The sequence below is a fragment of the Helianthus annuus genome, chromosome 5, assembly GCF_002127325.2.
Source record: "Helianthus annuus cultivar XRQ/B chromosome 5, HanXRQr2.0-SUNRISE, whole genome shotgun sequence".
NCBI classification, from domain to species: domain Eukaryota; kingdom Viridiplantae; phylum Streptophyta; class Magnoliopsida; order Asterales; family Asteraceae; genus Helianthus; species Helianthus annuus.
In genome coordinates this window covers 2,396,670-2,419,646 of record NC_035437.2, presented here as the reverse complement: position 1 = coordinate 2,419,646, position 22,977 = coordinate 2,396,670, and the positions used below count along the sequence as shown (strand labels likewise).

General features: G+C 36.0%; 1 protein-coding gene and 1 long non-coding RNA gene across 3 annotated transcripts; one reads left to right on the top strand and one right to left on the bottom strand.

The window, feature by feature from the left end:
* Positions 1 to 789: 789 nt before the first annotated feature.
* Positions 790 to 1,719, top strand: LOC110939661. The gene is made up of 2 exons (XR_002592356.2): positions 790 to 1,138; positions 1,321 to 1,719. It is a non-coding gene; the product is annotated as an uncharacterized LOC110939661 (long non-coding RNA).
* Positions 1,720 to 9,567: 7,848 nt separating this feature from the next.
* Positions 9,568 to 14,619, bottom strand: LOC110939660 (polyadenylation and cleavage factor homolog 4). Of its 2 annotated transcripts, XM_022181235.2 has the most exons (8): positions 14,044 to 14,619; positions 12,746 to 12,847; positions 12,426 to 12,644; positions 11,631 to 12,320; positions 10,535 to 11,257; positions 9,904 to 10,455; positions 9,748 to 9,799; positions 9,568 to 9,674 (listed from the first exon to the last, which is right to left on the bottom strand). In XM_022181235.2, the coding sequence occupies exons 1-7, from the start codon at positions 14,386 to 14,388 to the stop codon at positions 9,770 to 9,772; spliced, it is 2,661 nt and encodes an 886-aa protein (XP_022036927.1). In that variant the 5' UTR covers positions 14,389 to 14,619; the 3' UTR covers positions 9,568 to 9,674; positions 9,748 to 9,769. The 2 variants fall into 2 exon arrangements, with proteins under 2 accessions (XP_022036927.1, XP_022036926.1); XM_022181234.2 differs by having other exon boundaries at positions 9,571 to 9,799.
* Between the last annotated feature and the right edge of the window lie 8,358 nt (positions 14,620 to 22,977).

Below are 22,977 nucleotides of genomic sequence, written 5' to 3'. Positions count from 1 at the left end.
GTAAGTTTTTATATATTTATTAAATTATATATTTAATATATTCATCCATTTATTATGCAAAAAAATGTTGGTAGTGTAATGGAAAAAATCATCTCAATATAATGTAAAAGTCCTAAGGTCAAGTCTTGCTTCACCACTAAGGTTTATTTTTTTTAATTCATTTCCCATGAACCACAATTTTGGGCCTAATTTTTTTGTCACCCGGGACCTAAATTTTTTCGAGAGTTTTCAATGACGGCTCTGCTTATATTATTACAATCCTTGTAAGTGGAAAACTTGCAAAATGAAAATACTTAAAAGATAGATTAGGTAGGGGAGGGTCATCGGCTGGGCAATTGTGACTCCTTTCGGGACAACACTAGAATGTGCAATGTTATCTGCTCAGTTTGAAATATTGTATCTTGTGTCTGGTCTCGTACCTCCACATCCCTCTGTTTCGCCTGCATCTACACGTCTCGTGCATGTTGATCCTTCTCCACCACCTCCAATTTTTCTTATAAGGCAATAACATTAAAATAAATTGTTAGTAGTTTATTGACAATAAAAAGAAGAGTAGACTGCAATTTTACACCTTGTGGTTTGGGGTGATTGGCACCCTTACTCCCCCTAACGAAATAATTGCAATTTTACCCCCCCCCAACGTTTGCTGTTATGTCGTAACCTTACCCCCCGGCCTCAGTCAACGGTCGTTTGACCCTTATAGGTAAGGGTATTTTGGTAATTTACCAATTATTTATTTATTTATTTATTTATTTATTATTATTATTATTATATATAAAATACCTATCTCTCTCTTCTTCTTCAATATCCCTGAAACCCTAAATATATATGTATGGATACGCACACCACAAAAATATATATTGAAAAGATTTAAGAAGAAAACGAGGATGATGTTGGGCATGGCTTCAGCGATCTTCAATCAACCTTACCTTTCATCATCATCATTAACACTACCCAAAATTGCTAGAAAACCCCTCATTACAGTGTGATGACCACCGGTTGCTTTCTTGTCTCTCTCTCTCATCCACCACAATAATCACCACCGGGCACCACCACTGCCACCGCCATTCACCACCACAACCACCGCAACTGCCGGCCGACTCAAGTATGCACTAGAAGACGACGGTATCAACTGGAGGTTCTTCCCAAACCTAATTACTGTTGTTTTTGCACTAAATTTGTATTCATTCACATCTTTGCGAATTTGATTTAGCATTTATAGAGGTGATATTTGGTAGGATTTTGATTGAATTCTACTATGCGATTGAAGTTTTACATGAAGTTTTACTGTGTATGCATTTTTGTTTTCGATTTCACTAGACAATGAATGAGAATGAAAATGATTCATCAAAAAAGATGAAACAGAACCAGGTACACTAGACTGGTTTGTTAAGAAAACAAACAGAGAAGATACTTCATCCTCATCACCAATTGTTTCTTCAAGTCACTCTAAGAATGATCCTAACAAAGAAACTGAGATGCGAGAATGGAGTAATACAGATGCTTTGCAATCTTGCGAAAACGAAAGCCCATTTGCTTGCAGATTTCATTCACAATGTGATCAGTTGTTTGCGTTGATCGGTTGCTGTAGTGTAAAAAAGCATCGACATCCACTTGTTGCTCCCCTTCTTTGTGTGAGGTTTCTATGAGTTACTGTGTATGTTAATTTTCTTTTACTTTATTTGTATGAATTTATTGAAACTTGTAAGTTAGGGTTTGGGATGAGTGGTGTTTATGGTTCTTTGTTAGTGTTGGAGTTAGGTTGCTTTGATTTTAAATCGCGCACCACCACTGGATTGATATACCTTTTGGAATGTTTTTGTATATTGTATTGGAATGCTATAGCAATTGGTTGTTACTTTGAATTGGATGTTTGCACGGTAATTTACAGGTGGTGGTGGAAGGATGTGGTGGTGGTGGTGGTATGCAGCATTCATCAAACCGGGGGGGGGGGGGGGGGGGGGGGGTAATATTGCTGAGTACAACAAACCAGGGGGTAAAATTGCTTCTTAACAGAAAGTATAGGGGGGAAGAAGAAAGGGCATTTTAGTAATTTACCTGTGGAGGTAATTATGCAACATAACAGGAATGTTGGGGGGTAAAATAAAAGGGTAAAATAGTCATTTCACCACCAAGTCAACAGATCAGTCAACAAATTTGAGGTCGGGGGTAAGGTTGCGACATAACAGCAAACATTGGGGGGTAAAATTGCAATTATTTCGTTAGGGGGGGTAAGGGTGCCAATCACCCCAAACCACAGGGGGTAAAATTACAGTTTACTCTAAAAAGAATATATACGGTATATAAAAATAATTTCTTACCTTCAGGTGAGATTTCTAGCTAGAAGTATCGCCATCAATGGTAACTAGTTTTTTTTACGTCGCATGTTGCGCCGAAACTGAGCAAATGATAATGTAAAATAAATGTGATTTGAAAATAAAACATGTTGTTTAGAAAGTTAAACCATTAAAACGGTTTAGTTCATCATCGTATCATATTATGATACCAAATAAATACTTTATTTAGAGTACAACTTTGTTTTTAACAAAACTTATAACAGAATATCGGGGGGAAAATCAAGCATAACTACGTAATTAAGTTTTTAGAAAAAAGTTATAAACGTAAATTATTAAAGAAATATCAAATTAATTGATAAATCAATATATGTTCTTAAAAAAGAAAAAAAAAGAATTATTAAAAAAGTAGTATAAGAAATATATGGTTTTAAAAAAAGGAAAAATAAAAATATGTTATTAAAAGTAAATATAATAATAAATTATTATAATATATTAAATAAAAAACTATATATTATTATAAAAATAAAGTTATTATTCATCGTCCTTCGTCAACAACATTTATACCTCTCTTACAACATTCACATCCAACCCTCTCCCCCCCCCCTATTTTTTACCCTAAATTACACTAAAAATCACTATCGTTTTCTCTTATTTTCAATAAAATAATATTTTTTAATACCTTCATCATTATATTTTCTCTTTTTCCATTCACAACCATTTTCAAAATATATTAAAAAAATCATAAGGGATGAACAATGTTCATTTAAATTATAAATGAACAGTAACATTTTCTATCACTACTATTCACAACCACAAACAACCACATTTTGATAAAACCCCCCTCACATAATTTAAGGGGTTGAATGTGAATGCTCTAAGTTGCATTTAGTTATATATTTTCTTTTTCAGAACGAATGACCAAAATGGAATTAGCAGATCAGTTGGTTAAGCGACTAGGTGTTTTATACGGGAGATTTTGGATTTGAATCTTCGCACCACCTCATTCCTTTGTTTTTGTTTCATTTTTTTCTTTCTAGTCCTTCATGAATCCTACCTGCCAGAATTACACCTTCAAGAATCTAGTCTTAACGCTTACCTCCTTAAACAACTCGTAAAAACCATCTTACCTCAAGACATAACAAATTCCTCTCTACAATTCGTTTTCATTGTAAGATTTTCTTCATATATATATGCTTATGTACGTATATCTTTTTTACAATGTTAACAAACAAAACTATAGTTTTTAACTTTTTATTATAATTTATTAAATTCTTATATTTATTTGTGTTTATTCAACAATATTTTCTACAATAATTTGGCATTTTAAGAATTCTTTTTTAATGCATAACATGTCTACGTGTGCGTGTGTATATGTGTGTGGGTTTGTTTACAAACAAAATTATAATTTTCACAATTCATTTATATTTGTGTGTCCTTATTTAACAATGCTTTAGCCTTTTCTCAAGCTGTTGGGTGGCCTCGAATATTTGGCACTTGATCTCCCAATGGTGCAATGTTCCTCCTTTTTTCGCTTTTTCGTTTCGTGATCTTCTCGAGCTTCACAAAGGGAACGGTATCCTGGATAGTAGACGTGAATTGGTCCATGGCTTGGTGTTAATCAGTTGTTGGTGTATTTGGAAAGCTAGGAACGCTCTGGTTTTTGATTCGACCCCAATCAAGATTGACAAAATCTTCGCTGATATTAAGGTGTTAGGCTTTTTATGGTCAAAGCTAGATCGAAACAAAAGGTTGTGTATTGGGATAATTGGTGCAAAGCTGTGAATATGTAATTTTGTTCTGTTTTCTTTGGGTCGGCCTGTTTTGGGTCAGTGTCCCTGTTTATGAAGTGTACATTTCAAAAAAAAAAAAAAAAAAAAAGCCTTTTATTGATTTTTGTTCTTTTTACATATGTTTTTGTGTGAACACGTAAGGAAACCTTTATGTAACTAAACCTAATATTATTATTAATAAACCTTGTTACTGTTTCTTAGGCTATTGGGTATACTTTCACGCCTCTTAACTACATGTAGGCACCACATCACCTACTTGACCCTCTTTCACCTTCACCACACACTAAGGAAATGGTTTAACCTCATTAACTCCCCTTAAAATTAATTAAAATACATATATATAGCATGTTGTTGTGTGTGTACAAATTTTGCAATGCTTGATTCTCTCCCTCTCTCTCCTAGTTAACATCTTAACATGTGAAGTTTTTAATGCCTCTTAACACCCTTCAGGAGCGGTTTAACAAGTGTTAACGGATGCCAACTAGGATTAACACCAATGGATGTTAGAGTATACCAGGTGGCCTTAGGCATTGGGGTATACTTTAACCAAACTTAACTTCACCTAAGTGACACATCAACTTTTTTTTACTCATTTCACTTTGTCCCACTCTTAAAGAAATGGTTTAACATGTTAACAGATAACTCATTTAATGCACTTTAATATTGGGTTTTTGTCTAAGTAAGAAAATAATAATTAATTCAATCTCTAACATTAGGTTAACATGTTAACACATAACTCATTTAATGCACTTTAATACAAAGAATAAATGGTTTGCAAAATATTAGTTAAGATTCCATGTAAAATTTTAGTTTGTTGTTTTATTCTTTTTAACAACAAAAGGAGCACATCTTGTCAAGGCATGTCAAATAATTCATTGCATTTCTCAATGTCACTTTCACGTAAACGAATGAGAGTGACGTAAGTACAAAAAGTCTATGAAAATATATAATTGTGTAAAACATGACCATTAATTATATACAACAGGGCAAAACTATCTTTGGTAGATTCAATTCAATTCCAAATGGAAAAGTCTAACTTAATTTCCCCTATATTAATCATCAAATTTAAATTTGGTTTGTGAGAAAAAATTACTGTTTAATTTTTTATCAATATTAAAGCTTACTCTACAACTACATAATGCATTAATGTATGTTCTTCTTTTTTGATTCGTCTACAACACCATCACTCTCTCCCTTTATCTCTCCGACTCTCTACTCATCCCCTTCTCTTTCTCTTTCTAGATCACAACTTGTTTTCTAGATCACAATTTGTTTTCTTTTCAGCAAGCCAGTATCGTGGAGTCCACATAGTCACGTACCACCGCCGGCTACAAACCCTAAAGAGGGACACCGATCCTGACACTCGCTTGAGCCGTCGATGTATTGGTTGAACCAGGGTACTACAACACTACTGACGGATGCACAGTGGCGGCGTTGAGAAGCATCCGGGCATTAGAGAAAGAGAGAATGGTTAGAGTGTCAACGATGAGATCGCCGGTACCGGTTGTAACGATGGTTTGAGGAGACTTTTAGTGAGGTGTGGGACGGCTGGTGGCGTCAGAGATAGAGAGAAGAAGCTTCGGACTGTGGGGTTTGTTGATGACAGCCATCTCCAATGTCCGTACGAGGAGTTTTCTGGTGACCGCAACAGTGACGGGTTTAGTTGAAGTAGTCAAAAGCGGTGCCTACTTGAGAGAGAAAGAGAGGAGACAGAGAGTTAGTGTTAGACCACCCGTACTCGGGCGTGATCCACCAAACAAAATGCCCAATAACGCCCGATCAAGCCCCTCCTCCGCCCCCTGCGGCGTTTTCTGGCGTGATGTGTGTCGAAATTGCATTCAGCGTTATTTAAATCACGCTATTTGGGCAATTTGTTGGCCAATCAGATAAGGCCATGTGGTTTAGAGAGATGGAGATGAAATTTTTGGGTTGGGTCCGCCAGAGATGTTGCATGTTGAACCAGAGAAGAAGGAGAAGGGATGGAGGCTGGTTGTTTGATTTAAAACTTTGGTCACATGTCACATTAGGCCATGTGGTTTTAAACTTCAATATCTTTAATATTTCAAGTTTCAAAAAATTTTATATCAGTCCCTAAAGTTTTGTTTATTAATTGTCTCGTTTGGATCTTTTATAAAACTTCAAATTTTGCAATGTAATTTTTTAGTATTGTAATTTTTTTTTAATTTAATGAAGTATTTTAAGTTTTTAATTTTAAAAAAAAATAATAATTGTGTAATGATTGGATGGGGCGTTATTGGGCATTATTCCATTACGCCACTTTAGCAAAAACGCCCAATAATGCCCCATGCTGACTGGACTGTCACATGGCAGAAAACGCCTCGGGGTGGAGGCATTATTTATCAAACCACTACGCATGGTCTTAGGAGGTCTATATGTTGGTGTAATGGTGTTGTACGTCGATGTCGGTAGTGAGTAAGAATTGAAAAGAGATGATTCTAAGTTTCACTAAATTTTGATGGTTTTGAATTGAGTCCGCTGGTTTGCAAGATATAAATGGGTTGATGAAATAAAGAATAATATTTTTTTTTTGAACGGCATTAATAAAATTACTTTCCACCTACTTCACGAAGAGCATTTTAAAAGAAACAAATTCTAATTCACTCAAACATTTTAAATAAAACCAATTAAAAGTGAATACTATTAAACAGTTTCCACGTGTGTATTACCTGTATATTAAAAGACAACTTGAAAGAATAGTAACTCACTTAATAAAACAACTTGAATGAATAGTAACTAACTAAATAATGAGCAAATGGTATCGGGTATCGTTACCGGTATCAAATTTATCAAACCGGGTGTATTTTCGGTACCGGTTCGGCACCGGTATTCATCGGTTTTTACCTTCAAATACCGATGCCGTATCAGTAACGATTGGTACCGAACCATACCGTACCAAATATATTCGGTACCGGTACCCACTTTTGAGGGTTTTGGTAACGGTATTTTTAGTACCGGTTGGTACCGATCTCATCAAATCCTGTAGCAACGTACCAATGCAAGTAATTGCACCGTTTAGATAAATTTTCATACACACAGTAAGTAAACTGTATTCGTTTGAATGAGGTTTTATATATATACAACAACTTATTTTGCTTTCTTTTTTGTCTTTTTCTGTAATGAGTAGTATGTAAAATTAACTTGGATATTTAAATTATTGATGAGCAAATCGTGTCGAATCCTGTAATCAAACTGGTATCATATCGGTACCAAATTTACTATACCAAATCATTTTCGGTACCAATTTGGTACCCACCTTTTGGCATTTTCAGAATCGTTACTTTCGGTTCGACACCGGTCTAGCACCATACCTGTATTTATTGATTTTTACCTTCAAATACCATATTGTACCGAGTATTTTCGTTGTCGGTGTCTAATTTCGATGATTTTCCGGATCGGTACTTTCGGTGCCGTTACAGGTACCGAGATCATCCATATTTTAATGCGTTAGTACCGTAATAACTTAACTGAAAACAACCGAATTTCCAACGTTTAGGACGTGTGGGTCCTATTATTATATATTAGGTTATTTAAAATCGTTTTTTAGGACGAAATGACTATCCTTACCACGTAATTTTTATTTATGTTTTGATATTCTGTATCTGCTTGCCATTGCCGATATGCGTTTTGTAGTCATTGGGTCCCCGCCGCAACACGCGGGTGGAAAATCAACTAGTTTATAAAAAATTTTAAAATTTGATTAGTACAAGATCATCTACAATGTATATATAGAGAGTTATATATTTTATATATAAAATGTAAATATTTGTTTCTCTGTTTATTTTATATAAAAGATGTTCATATTTGTTTTTAACTTAATTTTTATAACTAATTACACGAATGGTACATGTGCTCTATCTAAATTACGTATACAATTACAATCCCCTGGTCTATCTAAATTACATATACGATTATGATTCCGCAGTCTATCTAAATTATGTATACAATTACGGTCCTGTGCATTGATTATATACCCGCTGCAACGTGCGGGTTTTTGAAACTAGTTAATATATAAAATTAGTTGAGCTTTATTGCTTGAGAGTCAAGACACCCACTTTTATTCAATCTCCTAAAATTATTGCTTGAGAGTGAGACACCAACTTTTATTCAATTTACCTAAAATAAAAATAATCATATAAAGATCTTCTAAAAGTTCCAAAATTTTATATTTGAAGTTGTTTTATGTTCCAAAATTTTTACCACTATCACTCGATTGATTTATGTATAGATTATCCATTTCTCTATTGAAAACTAAACTAACTGTAATATAATGTATTAGTATAAGGTTCTCGCGATTATGCTGCACCACCGCAGAATCGCTAAACATATTTTTTTTTTCATCATCATAATGTATATAGGCTAATGCAAATTGAAGCCATTTAAGGGTTTTATACTTTTTATTTGACATAATGTGAAATGTAATTATGAGCCTGGCCGCCTGGGTATATTATTTGGGTTACACCCATACAATAATGTATTGGGTCAAGGTCGTTTAGTCAAATTATCTAGTATAATACATGAAGAATGAAAAATATTAGTTTTCTTTTGATTAAAAATATAAGCCTGTTTTATAATTTGGGCTAAACCATATGGTATATTGGATCAACTCAAGAGTCGTTTAAACATATTGAATTTTTGGGCTCAAGTCCAATACTTTGTATCAAAATTCAAACCATAAACTTGAAAAGCTTATATTTATATCATCTGAGAAATACATTAAACTTAGCAATTACAATATTATATCTCATAAAGTTGTAATCAGCGAGTAAATTCTTGTTTTACTCAATTTAATTGCAATTTAGTGTTTTTTATTTGTGAATTTTTACAAATCACAAGCTTAGGTGACTAACATATTAGATACGGTAGATACGATACACTAGATTTTTCAGATTTAATAACACATTTTTAAGATAAATAAAGACATTTTTGTGGTTTTTGTTTTTCTATTATTTCACAACATGGTTATTTCTTGAAAATATAACATTGTCACCACATAAAAAATACGTTTAGCGTCATTTTGGCGTTTAATTCAAATTTCTTTTCATAAATGATTTTACTATATTTTTCCTCAATTCATTATTGTTGATATGAACAATCAACCTATGAAATAAAAACACAACTGTGAGTAACAAATAGAAAAAAAACATATAGATTGCATGTTTTAGAAATATAAAATTGAGAATAAACTTAGAAAAACAGTCAAAACTGCTGTAACAAATCATAACGACTTCAAGTCAACATATGTTAAGAGATCAAGTTGACTAGCGTTCTTCGACGGGAACTTCATCAATGGTGCAGTTTTATCAGCACTGTTATCCTCCTGCATAGAACACTTAGCAACAATATGCATACATCTAGGGAAAAATATAACCATAAGTACTGAAAACCTATAACAGCGCAAATTACGACACGCGTTGTCTAAGGATAAAGAATCCTGCCATGAAAGCATACGAAGACGAAAAAAAAAGCAAAAATGGAAAGTCTGCAAAGGGGTAGTACAGTCATTTTGATGCGGGGTAAATGTGAAGGGAAATCCATTTAATCCAACTATACATGTACAAGACTGCCACTGCATACATTCGAGCAGATGTGAGAACAAAGATTAAAATGAAGAAACTCGTTTCTAGGTTACAGAAATGGACCTAAAAGCCGGAAACAGTTCAGCTAACTACGCATCCTCTCTTCGATAAAAGCCTGAAAAATCACACGTTTAAATTGGAAATTATTTAGCTTTTACAATAAACATAACAAGAGTACTATTTTATGATTTCGTAAATAAACGCAAAAATGTTGCATACCCGTCCATTGTTGCCAGAATCATCAGGAGGGTCAACGGTAGATTCAGATCTGCATTTAGCATGAACTATGGGGCCTAACTGAGATCTATCCATGCCTACAGTTGCTCCAGATGGAGCATTCATGTACACAGCACCTCTATACATCCATTCTTCCGTTTCATCACTGTAGAAATCATCAAACGGCTCTCCACAAAGTGCACAAATATTCTGATCCTCGTCAGCAGGGACAGCCATGTCATCATCGTCTTTCTTTTCCACAACATTCTCAGACGGAAGAAGAAACCCTGGAACTGGATCGGTTCCCAATGCCTCCGCACTACTAAGCCACACATTAACATTAGCAAACCACTTCTGAGACGGTTTTTGCTTACGGTTTTTCGATACCCGGTTCTTCGTCACATGCCAGTCCATATGATTACTATGCTCTTCTTGCGATTTGAAACGCAGCCCACATGTTTTGCATTGTCTCGGCAGATCAGCATATAAAGCAGTTATTGCTGACTCGTGACGTGTCTTGAGAACATCAAGATCAAACCCATCCCCAACTGAATCCTATACATATAATTAAATGACAAATTAAACCTTGTAAAGTAAATTATAATATTTTTGTATTCGGGTAAACTATACGTACCTGCTCTTGAGGCAGTTTATTGAGTGAAACGAGACCTTGGGCCATAAGAGAAGTAAGTAAACTTGGATCGAATAAACCAGAAAGTGGACCGCCCGGTGGAGGGCCGGAAGAAATTGACGGGAGTTGAGGAACGGGAGGTGGGCCCGGGGGTAAAGGAGGTAAACCTAAATGGAAAGGCATGGATGATTGCATGCCGGAAACTGGATGCAAGGAAAGACCCACAGAGGGATCGAATCTTTGAGGTGTATACCCACGAATGACAGGTCGAGTTACTAAATGAGACGGATTATAACCTAAAGTAGGTGGTGGTATCATATTTGGTCTAACCTCTTGAGGCAGTGATAACTGTTGCGGGAACCTCGTGTTCTGTACCGCGATTTGCTGACTAGTTTCTCTCCTTTCAGTAAATGACACGGTGTCGTTTACTGCATTCAACACGTCAAATTGAGTCCTTACTTGTTTTTGGAATGGGTGAGAAGGCATTTGCAGATTTAGTGGAGGCCGCCAAGTTCCTTTCGATGACGAGGATAAGTGGTGTGGTAAATTACCACCTGGGAAGCTATCGATGAGATGAGGCCTTTGACCGTGAGGATTGTAGTGATGGTGAGCAGCCCAAGCCTGTTCATGGGGAAGATTCAATGATTCTTGTGGATAATGAGAAACGGGAATATCTGAAGGCTCGCCTTGGAATCCAGTCATTTTCCGCTTTAATCCACGATCAGACTGGAAAAAGACAAATATTAATTTCTGTGTAGCATCGTCTTTAAAACTAATTTATCATTCTATCATAAATGTTTATCCGATGCTTTTCGACCCATTTACTTATGAACTGACTAATCTAAATTCACTTTTCTCTGTAACGTGTCAAATGGGTATGATACAAAAAAAAAAAAAAAAAAAACTACAAGAAATATGGATCAAGTAGGCCAAACGTGTCAAAAGCCGTGTTGATCTGTACCAAAAATTACCCGTTTTAACTCTTACCCAGCCTGTCTGACCGACCCAATTCGCCACATGCACTAAAATAAACTCAATTTTCTTAATAAATTATTGAAAGAGTAGATATAAGAAAGGAACATCAAAACAATACACTAACCAATGAAACTGCACTGTTGTGGTTAGCTGAAGAAATCAGCTCGTGATTAGACCAATCACCTCTGCCAAAATCAGTCTTTGTAGGCATTGACCGGTTGACTTGAAGGGGTTGACCCATTTTAGAGCTACCAGGTAACGGAACAGATGAAAACAAATCAGTGCCACGACCACGGTCCGCTAAAGTGGGACTCATATTTTCCCACTCGAATTCCTCTTCTTCAGCATTCTGCCATGTCATACCACCAGCCTTACTGCCTAACCCTAACCCATTTATAGTTAAGTTTTTCCCATGTTGAGATTTTTGGGTTGTCGTTTTATTCCTTTCATCTGTCCCATATGCATTAATTAGATCTCTGGGTCTCTGAACATCATATCCATTACTTACGACATGGGATCTCCGCCAGTCACGTAGATCTTCGTCACCGGCTGTCACGGAACCTGTTCTATAATCATATCCATGACGAGATGGCGATGCTCCTTCAACAACCCTTTTAGGAGAATCGGCCATAGAATATTCTTCAAGTGCCGGTGATCGAGGTCGTGGATGACCGAGACTAAAAGGGGTACGGCCCACATGACTAGTTGGCCCCAATGACTTTGCTCCAATATGTGAAGAGGCCACGTCCCCGTTATCAGATTCATACTCATCAAGGATCTTTGGAGCTGAAGCCGCTCTTGCATGTTGTATTTTCTGAAATGATTACAAGATATTTTATACTTGGAAAAATAGAAGAGATGCATATTATCACATAAATTAATTTGAACAATATAAATCAATTTCCGGTAGCCGTCTTACCTCCAAGTATTTTGGATTGACATGTATACCATGAGCTGGTCTTGGAGATTCGGAATCTCTTAAAGTAGAAGGTTGATAACTTGACGAAGGGGAAAACTGTAGTTGACTTTCGATCTTGCGAAGAACAGAAGATGGGAATACGGTTGACCAAGTACCAAAAAGATGGCGCATGGAAGGATGTAGACTTGGATGGACCTGCCTGTATGCCGCACAAAAGACCTAGAAGAATAACTCGTCAAAAAGTGAAACTAATACAACCAAAATTCTGAAACGGTAATGTGTTTTGTAGTGTAAATGTATATGTATTTTAAGCCACTAACCTCAGGCAAACGAGCAGAAAAGTGCCTTATGTAGTCCCTACCAATATTTTTGACAATGCTATCCAAAAGATATAAGGAAGGAAGTTTTTGTTCAACGGGAACCTATATGGCAAAGTGAACAAATAAGGTCAGATAAACTTCAAAAAGTGCAAAATGTCCAAGGTTATGAGCAGACAACGAAAAAAGTGACTGATATGGATGCAGGTATAGCAAGCACTAAGAGTTGAAGAGTTATGATGACAATATAATTAACAAAACACCAAACGAAAGTACAAACTTAAGGCTTATGAAGGCAGATTCAAACTGTTGACTGAAAGTGCAAGCTAGGTTTGTCACAAGCTATTTAGTGTACATACAAAATTTGATATACGTCTTAAAAGAGGTAAACTATTGGAGTCACCAAGATAAATAAGCTAATGTGAAAGCTATATAATGAAAAATCGGCAAGCATAAAACAAGAATTTATATAAAACAAGAGAAACAACACTTAGGTCGATCAGCCACTTACTGGACATGCCAAATTTGTTTGGATTATCCCTAAAATAACCTCCTTTTTCATCTATGACACAGAACTTGTTATTAAGTTATACAACCAGGGTTCAACTCTTTTTTGTTTTCTACTGAATTCCATCTTCCATCTTTACCTTCAACTCTACTTCAGATTATTTGGAATAATACGTCTAACAAATCAACTGTTGTTTCGTCTATCCAAATGCAACTTAAATCAATTTTAAAGCCACATTACTGTGTCCAGGAACTAGTTACCAAACAACTACCCCACGAACAACTTTTCAACTAGTTTATTACCCAAAAACTTAATTAAATTGACACATAAAAACAAAGCAGTAACAAAACAAGTTATACGGTTTCCATCTTTCCATCTTACAACTTAAAGAGATACCGATCAGCCACAACCTTGTCGAGTCAAGTTGACAATCCAAAATTCCAGTTACGAGACTACCTAAACTCGTAGGCAAAGAAGCGAATGCTGAAAAATCAAAAACTTCTTTATATATAGTAACTTCAAGTTCCTCTTTTGGATGATAATCCTTGATGCCTAAAGCAATAAAGCATAATCACTAAAAACCAAACCACCCTTCAGCTTAAACGACAAAATTACGTGCACTTTGTTCGGTTTAAACGAACAACAATGTCTATTTCTTCCATGCCTAATAACTAATACCAAATCCCATCCTGAGTGTGCATACAATGATTCGATAAAAGCAGAAAACTTTAATATCCATGCCTAACATAATCATCAAAACATGAATTCCACAAGTAAAAAACAACACAATTACCTCAATAATTCGAGCACAAATAGCATCAGCAATACCCTCACCATGTTCCCTCTGCTCTCCAGCAATTATCGTAAGATCAGTAATAATCGGCTTCGAATTGATAACCAACTCAGACAAAACAACTTCATACAACTCAACAATTTCTCCGGTACCAAGCAACGGAACATCCAAATCATCGTTAGAAACCCTAGCTTCTTCCTCTCGTTCCTTCAACAAAGCCTTGAACCGATCAAGAATCGGAGTTAACGACTTCTGATTGGCGTTATTCCCCAACGGGACGACGGAATCGTTCGGTGTTGGCCGGTAGCCCATGCTTCTACCACTGAAGAAAGTCGCATCCTCCATAGAGATTGGGTTTGTGTGCTGTGGTGGTGGAATCGATGCTGGTTGAATGGTGCATCAGATTGGGGTTGGGGTTGGGGTTAGGGTTAGGGTTTAGAATGAGATTTGAGTGTGTTCATGTTGTGCGAGGGGAGGGAAAGGGAATGAAAGAAAGAATGAATGCGGAGGGTTACATACATACATACAGAGGGAGGAGGGGTGGATGGATATCCAGAACCACGAACCGGACCTGTAATAGTGGGTCGCTTTCACGGTTTTATATGCTGGGCCTATCTATTACGAGTAGGGGTGTGGAAAGTCGGTTAATCGTGGGTTTGGTTAACTCAAGGTTTGGTTAATTAAGAAGTAGCCCTGTAAATGAACTGAACGAACACTAACATAGACGTGTTTCTGTTTGTTCATTTAACTTTAACCGAATATGAACATGAACATGAACACGAACATATAATCGAACACATTTTTTTGTTCGTGTTCGTTCATTAAGAAATCGGGAATATTCATGTTCGTTTATGTTCGTTCGTTTAAAGCTTAAACGAACAGTTCACGAACATAAACAAACAAAAAATATAACTGAACATAATTGAAAAAACATATACAAACATAAATTAAAATGATTGAACAAACATAAGCGAACACAAATGAACAAATATAAACAAACACAATTTAACATTAGCGAACACAAACAAACAAGTCTAATATATTATAGTTCATCTGAAAAAACATCTAATAAGTAGTTTTTTATATAAATATTAAGTAATTGATCAGTTACGATCTAATTTTTTTTATAAAATTTCATTTTTTTTATTACGAGAAAACCCAATTACTAATTAGTTATATTTATATAAATAGTTATAAAACCTAATATTTACGTAAATATAACTATTTATGTATTTACTAAAATTTAAACGAACTTAAACGATCGTTCATGAACATAAATGAACGAACTTAAACTAACGTTCACGAACATAAATGAACGAGCACAAGGTGTGTTCATGTTCGTTCATTTAATTAAGTGAACAAAACTTTTTGTTAGCGTTTGTTCGTTTATTAAATAAACGAACATAAACGAACTTCCCGCCGAACAAGTTCACGAACAGTTCATGAACGTTCAGTTCGTTTACAGACCTATTAAGAAGTGTTAACCGTAATCATAATTGATGTTCGGTTAACCATTGGTTCTGGATAAGTTTCGGTTAATTTCAGTTAATTAACAGATACATAAAACTTAAAATATAAACTCATAAATATAAAACTTACAAAATTATATAGATGCCACATGCATATTATTAATGGGCCTTACGTACATAATAAAACAAAAACTAATGGATCCTCAATTAGACTAAATGATTAGAAAAATTTAGTGAGCCATGAACTTATAAATAATATTACATTATAGAGAATTTGGTAAATTGATTATATATAGGTATCGGTTGCCACGGAGCTCCAATCAGAGATGAGCAAATGATACCGTGTAGCAGTACTGAATTTCACGAACTAAAAGATTTTAAAACTCAATCCGATACCGACTTTTGGCGTTTTTTGTATCAGGCTGGTACCGATTTTTACCTTCATGTACCGATAATGAACCGGACCGTACCGGTATTTTTTATACCAGTATTGATTAGTATTGATTGACACCAATCTTATCCAACTTAGAAAGTAAAGAAAATAATTATTATTATTAATATATTAATATATGATTATAATATATTATAATAACTGTTCATTTCATTTGCTTTTTTAATATATAGTTCCGCTACCGATTTTTACCTTCATGTACCGGTACCGTAACCGGTATTTTCGGTATCGGTTGCCACAGAGCTCTGATCAGGGATGAGAAAATGGTACCGTGTAGCAGTACCGAATTTCCCGAACTTAAAGATTTTCAAACTCAATCCGGTACCGACTTTTGGCATTTTCTGTATCAGGCTGGTACCAATTTTTACCTTCATGTACCGATAATAAACCGGACCGTACCGGTATTTTCGATACCAATATTGATTGACACCAAACTTATCCAACTTAGAAAGTAAAGAAAATAATAATAATAATTAGTATATTAATATATGGAGTAAACTGCAATTTTACCCCCCTGGGGTTTAGGGTGATTGGCACCCTTACCCCCCCCCCTAACGAAACAATTGCATTTTTTACCCCCCAACGTTTGTTGTTATGTCGCAACCTTACCCCCCGACTTCAAATTTGTGGACCGGTCAACAAAACCATGGGTGGGTCAAAGGGTAAATATGTAAATTCAAGTTAATAGTACCTTATATATTATAATAACCCCTTAACTCAACATTATATCTCAACCTTACCCTCTAAGTTTCACCTCCACTCCTCCATTCTCTCTTATTCACTTCCGTCTTCTCCAGCGATCCTCCCCACCGGCGACCACCATTCCGTGTTCTTCATCACCCACCGGCGACCTCCACTCCATCTTCTTCACCACTCCTTCTTCTTCACCACACGAGCAGAGAATGAGCGAATAGAATGCAATGATGCATCCACCTCCACCGGCAGAGCCAGGGCCGGCGACCACACCACCAGCCACCGTTGATCCAGCTGTGGTCCAGCGATCCTCCCTTTTCTCACAGTTTTAAGGTAAAATCAAACAAGTATTTTGATTGTGGGGTAAAATCAGGTCAGAACTAGTAATATCAGGTCAGAACTAGTAATGGATGTTTCTGTGTTTGCAGTGGACATGAGGATTCATGTTTCACTACGATCGATTGTGGTCTCATTGGTTGTCAAGATGCAAGGCCGCCCTTTCCTGCATTTCCAATTTCCCCCTCAACAGGAAATGGTTGTGTAGTTTACTTAAACTATAATCTTCTAGGATCTTTTGGGTTAATATGTAGTGTAGTTGAACTCTAATTATATATTAGGATCTTTTGGTATGTGGGTTATATTTGCATCTATGATTGTACAGGTTATATTTGGTTATATGAAGATTGACTGTTAATGCGGGTTATATTTGCATCTAAGATTGACTGTTAAAAGCTTGTACAGGTTATATTTGCATCTATGATTACTGGGTTAATGTGTCTGTTAATGTGTCTGTTAAGTTGCTGCTGTTAAGTTGCATTACATGTTACTGGAATTGTGTGTTTGTTCTTGAACATGTGTGTTTGGTTACTCTGGTAAATGCAAATGAACTAATGCTTCTGATACAGAGTAGCCAAATACTGGAATTGTGTGTAATATGAGATTAAAGTGACTAAACAATAACATGCCATGAATTCCTTTAGTTAAGCTGTGTGTTTGACTGTGGCTGTGGTTTTAAGCTGTGGCTGAAGGTTCTTCATGGTTGAGGCCTTGAGGGTATATATACACAAAACTACAATCAATTCATGTTTGGTTCAAAGTAAGAATTCTGTTACAACTTTTAAATGAACTAGGTTTTTTCACAAGCGCCGCGTTGCGGCGAACCTCTTTTGTTATTTAGTATGTGTTTACATGTGTTTTGAAATCACTATGACAGTGTTGCGCACGAAACCACTGACAAGAATAAAAAGAAAATATAGAAAAAGCACTAAAAGATAACCGAAAGAAGATAAACCAAAAAAGTTTTATGCTAATGATGTTGTTCGTATGAAACCCGTAGTCAGAGATAAGCAAATGGTACTGGGTACCGGTACTGAATTTCCCGAACCGAAAGATCTTAAGTACAAATTCGGTACCGACTTTTGGCGCCTACCAATTTTTACCTTTGTCACACCCCGACTTCCACGTGTCTCACCGGTGGGCCCGGTGGGGGATTACCGTGACGTAGTTGGCAACAATGTAGTCAAACCACACAATTATATAAATGCACAGCGGAAGCAAAAAGATAAATATAATTCAACCTTTTGAATGTAATATCAAGTGTATTACAGAAGTCGAATTGTATCCACAGGGGATCAAAATAATAGTAAAGTATTGTTCAGTCAGATACAACATCAAGCTTGCGAGACTTATCACGATGCTAGGAAGCTACTACCAGCCAATTTCGTGTAGTACCTGCACTTAATCTTTTTGGGAAAATACGTCAGTTTACACTGGTAAATACGTTCAACTGACACATTTGAAAATGTTTATTTAAAATTGATTTGAATGCACGAGGCACAAACTCTTTTATAACTTGGGAAAATTATTAAAATCTTGTGAACGAATTACATGTCCTTTTATGCGTTCAGTAGCCCGGATCCTGTCCGGGTTAAAGATTAATAGACACACCACATTGCGTAAAACCGTAGTGTAAAAACCAACGGCTACGTCTTTTAATAATAATGTCGACATAATATACCGGGTGTACGCCTACACCGGGATGTCGAGGTCGTGGCCATTTCGTAAAATGATGCCAAGGATATCCGGGACAACGGTCATTAACCCCCCAAAGGCTTTTAAGAAACAAAACTGTTTAAATAAGCCGATCACATTATTCAATTAACCACCTAAGCGATGGAAGATATGATGCTCAATCAAGCGGTAAATATTATACCGTATCCCAAGCCCTTATAGGGAGAATAAGTTAAAAGTATTTACCTTTGCAAGTATATTCCTTAATTTGATTAAATCACCGATAGCTTTTACTGGGGCTCCTATTCTGGAACGAAGGTTTTAATTAACCTATTAGAATCCTAACGAGTCTTTATATTGGCCGTAGCCTAGACCGGTTGGTTCCGAAATATAGATATGGTTTAATCGCGTGAAAAGGCGAAAACCGAGAATGGAGTGTGATTCTGACCCAACAAGTTCAGAGACTTGTTTTAGATGGGTTTAAGGTTCACACTCTGGATTTTGGGGTCCAAATCATATAATTTGACTCGTATCGGCTATTTTATGAAAACTAGTTTCATAAGCCGAACCGTGCGCGCAATAGGCGAAACGGTTAACCATGAGAGTCTTACGCTTATTTCCTAAGTTAATATGCCTTAAAGAGGTTGTGGTATCAGTAGGATACCTTCCGTGATGTCCGTAACGAGTTTTAGTTAATATATCGCCCCGTAGGGGTTTTTCGGTCATTTTAAAGACTTTTAAAGAGCTTTTCGAGTTCTACAGGAAATCTGAGTTTCCCGAGCAGTTTATAAAGTCTAAAATACTTTATTTATTTTTTAAAATCAGTAGCAACTGGAATCGGATCAAAAGACCTTGTAGAACTCAAGTTTTGGCCGAAAAGGGCATATTCGGTATTTACCGAACCGTAGCCATAACCGCAGGTTATGAGCAAGGTAAAATTTATTAAAAATCTTTAAAATTCTAAAAATATTATTTTACTACAGTGGGTAAAAGTTTTGGTGACGAAATCTTGGTTTAGATAGGCGTTATGCTAATTGCGCCGTTTATTACAAAAGTTTACTTTAATTGCGCTTTTTAGCATAACTCTCATTCTAGATCTCGGATTGACGTGAAACTTTAAGGACATGCTTATAATTTAGTAAGCAAGGTTATGGCCCGTTCACGTGTCCGAAATACCCGTTTTATTTTTAAAAAGGCCGTTACGGTCAATTTTTAGGCGATTAACGGAAATGCGTAAAAGACTCGGACAAACAATGAACCGGTCACAGAGGGTTATACCATCATGTAACCTGGTCCTAAGAGAGTCCTAAGGCATATCTATACCTCACTAAAACGGGTCAGAACTGAAGTCAAAGCAAAAGTCAAACTTTTGCGACATTCGGCTCCGAACCGGGTCGATATGGCAAATGGTCGATTCAAACGAGCGCAAACAAGTTTATATACTTAATATCATGTTTTATGAGTGTCTAAACAGGTTCCATAGCATGTACATTACAGATTATGCACAAATCGCAAAAATAACTTTCTGTTGACTTTTTAAGCATTCGTTTGACTTGACATTTGAGCTAGTTAGAGTGGTGATCAGAGGGAGCCCTGTTAGAGGTTTATTACCCACATGAATACCAACTCATAACTACTTTTGATCCGTCATAAGCCTGAGCCATTACGGATTTATTTTGAAGTCAAACCGTATTTACGACGGTTTGGTTTTTAGCTATTTACTAAGTATAAATCAAACTACCAAGGATCTAATGGACTTACAGCAGTTGAGACTTGCTTAGAGAACAGAGAAGAATGCTTGAGAGCTCTTAGAATGACCAGAGAAGTGTTGTTGGGTTGTGATGAAACTTATGAGCACAAGAGGTCTATTTATAGTCAAAGACAAACCCTTAGATCATTACAACACATCCTATAAATGAATGTGGATCAGTGGCATGTGTCCTAGAGAGGTATGGGTCGAGTAGGGGGCGCCCATGACCCTGAGAAACCCATAAATTCATGTTTTGCCGCTTAAAACAGCCAACAGCCAACAATCTGTCGCTGGGCGTTGCTTACGGACCGTATGGCTTCGGCCTTGCGGTCCGTAAGCCATAGGCGGATCATCAGCAATCATTCCCCCTCCTTACGGTCCGTAAGGCATACCCTTTACGGTCCGTAAGGGGTTAAAAATAAATCTTTTTAAATCTTTTAGTAATGATTATAAAATCTTGGTAATTAATTACCTGACCTTTCGGGTTTGAATGGGTAACTTTGCGATATGGCACTTGATTAATTACAGTTAAGGACCTCGCGCTATTTACCCGTATTGTTAAGCCCCCGATTAGTTTATTTATTATTCGGAAAGCCTTAAATTATATTATTGACGCTTTTAACCCTTCTCACATGAATTCGATCGTAACTTTCTCGTTTTAAAACGGAACTTCGCGAAATTTATATATTGCATTCTAGTGAGTGTATTATACTGCTACAAAGCCTCAGGAACGTTAAAGGGTCACTCAGAGGTATAATTAAACATGTTGACACAGTTAACCCCTGTGGTTTGTAATCTCTCACTTTCTTCCGCGTTTCGCTTCCGTACGATCTATGATTTATTCGTTTGAAGGTACAAGCATTATTTAGGGTTACTATACAGTATATTTACCCTTGTTGACATTTATAACCCTCGAATTTACATACTTTCAAGGTTTGTCAAATTTAGTCCTTTATTTAATAATGATGCCACGTGTAATCAAATGACACGTGTTAACACATCATTGGACACAAAAATTCGAGGTGTTACAACCTTCATATACCGGTACCGTAGCCGGTATTTTCGATATCGGTATCGGTTGGCACCGAGTTCATCCTACACGTGAAACGGAAAAAAAGGAATCATTAAAAGTTGAATAAATTAACATATAATATATATATATATATATATATATATATATATATATATAGGGTGGGGTTCGGCTACAAAGTCCATTTTTCCTACAAAGTGTACAAAGTCATAAAACACCACAATTTCAGCCATAAAACACATTAAAACCACAAATAACAGAGTGAAGAACACTAAAACACACTATCCAAACCATAACAGTCCATAAAAACTTCAAACATACCATCCTAGAACTATGAATATAAAAACAACATGATAACCAACATAAAACACACTAATATTAGTTATTCGATAATCAAAGGCTTATCATCCAAAACACAACACAAAACCCACAAATATGGCGTTTTAGTAATCTTCACTTTGTTATTTTGTGGGTTTTAAGTGTGTTTTATGGTTGACTTTATAGTGTCTTATGACTTTTTACACTTTGTAGGAAAAATGGACTTTGTAGCCAACTCCCACCCTATATATATATATATATATATATATATATATATATATAATATGTTGTTACTGTTCAATAGCTTTTGTTTTTAATATATGGGTAATTGAATTGAATCAATATTTGAGTTATCCCAAGTCAACAGATCAGTCAACATATTTGATGCCAGAGGGTTTATATGGCTGGTGGAATCCAATATGGGTGGTGACGGGAAAGGTTTTGGAAGTTGCAGGGGGGTAATATTGCTTCGTAACACAAAGTATAGGGGGTAATAAGAAATGTCATTTTAGTAATTTACCCCAAGTCAACAGATCAGTCAACATATTTGATGTCAGGGGGTAAACTTGCGACATAACAGCAAACATTGGGGGGTAAAATAAAAGGGTAAAATAGTCATTTCACCCCCAAGTCAACAGACCAGTCAACAAATTTGAAGCCGGGGGATAAGGTTGCGACATAACAGCAAATGTTGGGGGGTAAAATTGCAATTATTTCGTTAGGGGGGTAAGGGTGCCAATCACCCTAAACCCTAGGAGATAAAATTGCAGTTTACTCTAATATATGATTATAATATATTATAATTTTTCATTTGCTTTTTTAATATATAGTAATTATCATGGTATTTTTCCTAACAATTATATTATATTATACTACATATATTAAAATTACTAGTCTTAAGCTACCCGCGTTGCGGGTCAGTGGGCATAAAAACGTGCTACCAACGTTGAGGAGATGGGACGTAAAACCATGCAAAGTAGCATCAAACGAAAACAAAAACTGGGTAAAGCATAAAAAAACACGAATTTCCAACACAAAGTGACTTACGTGACGTAAAATGTAGAAGAAGTCGAATTTACAACGATGCATATTAGAAAGTGGAGGGGGTAAAAAACCTTAAAAGACTCAAATGTGACCACCAAATACGAATGAAAAAAAAAAACCCTAAGGGGCCAAATGTGACTATCAAACACTGTGCTAAATAGTAACAGAC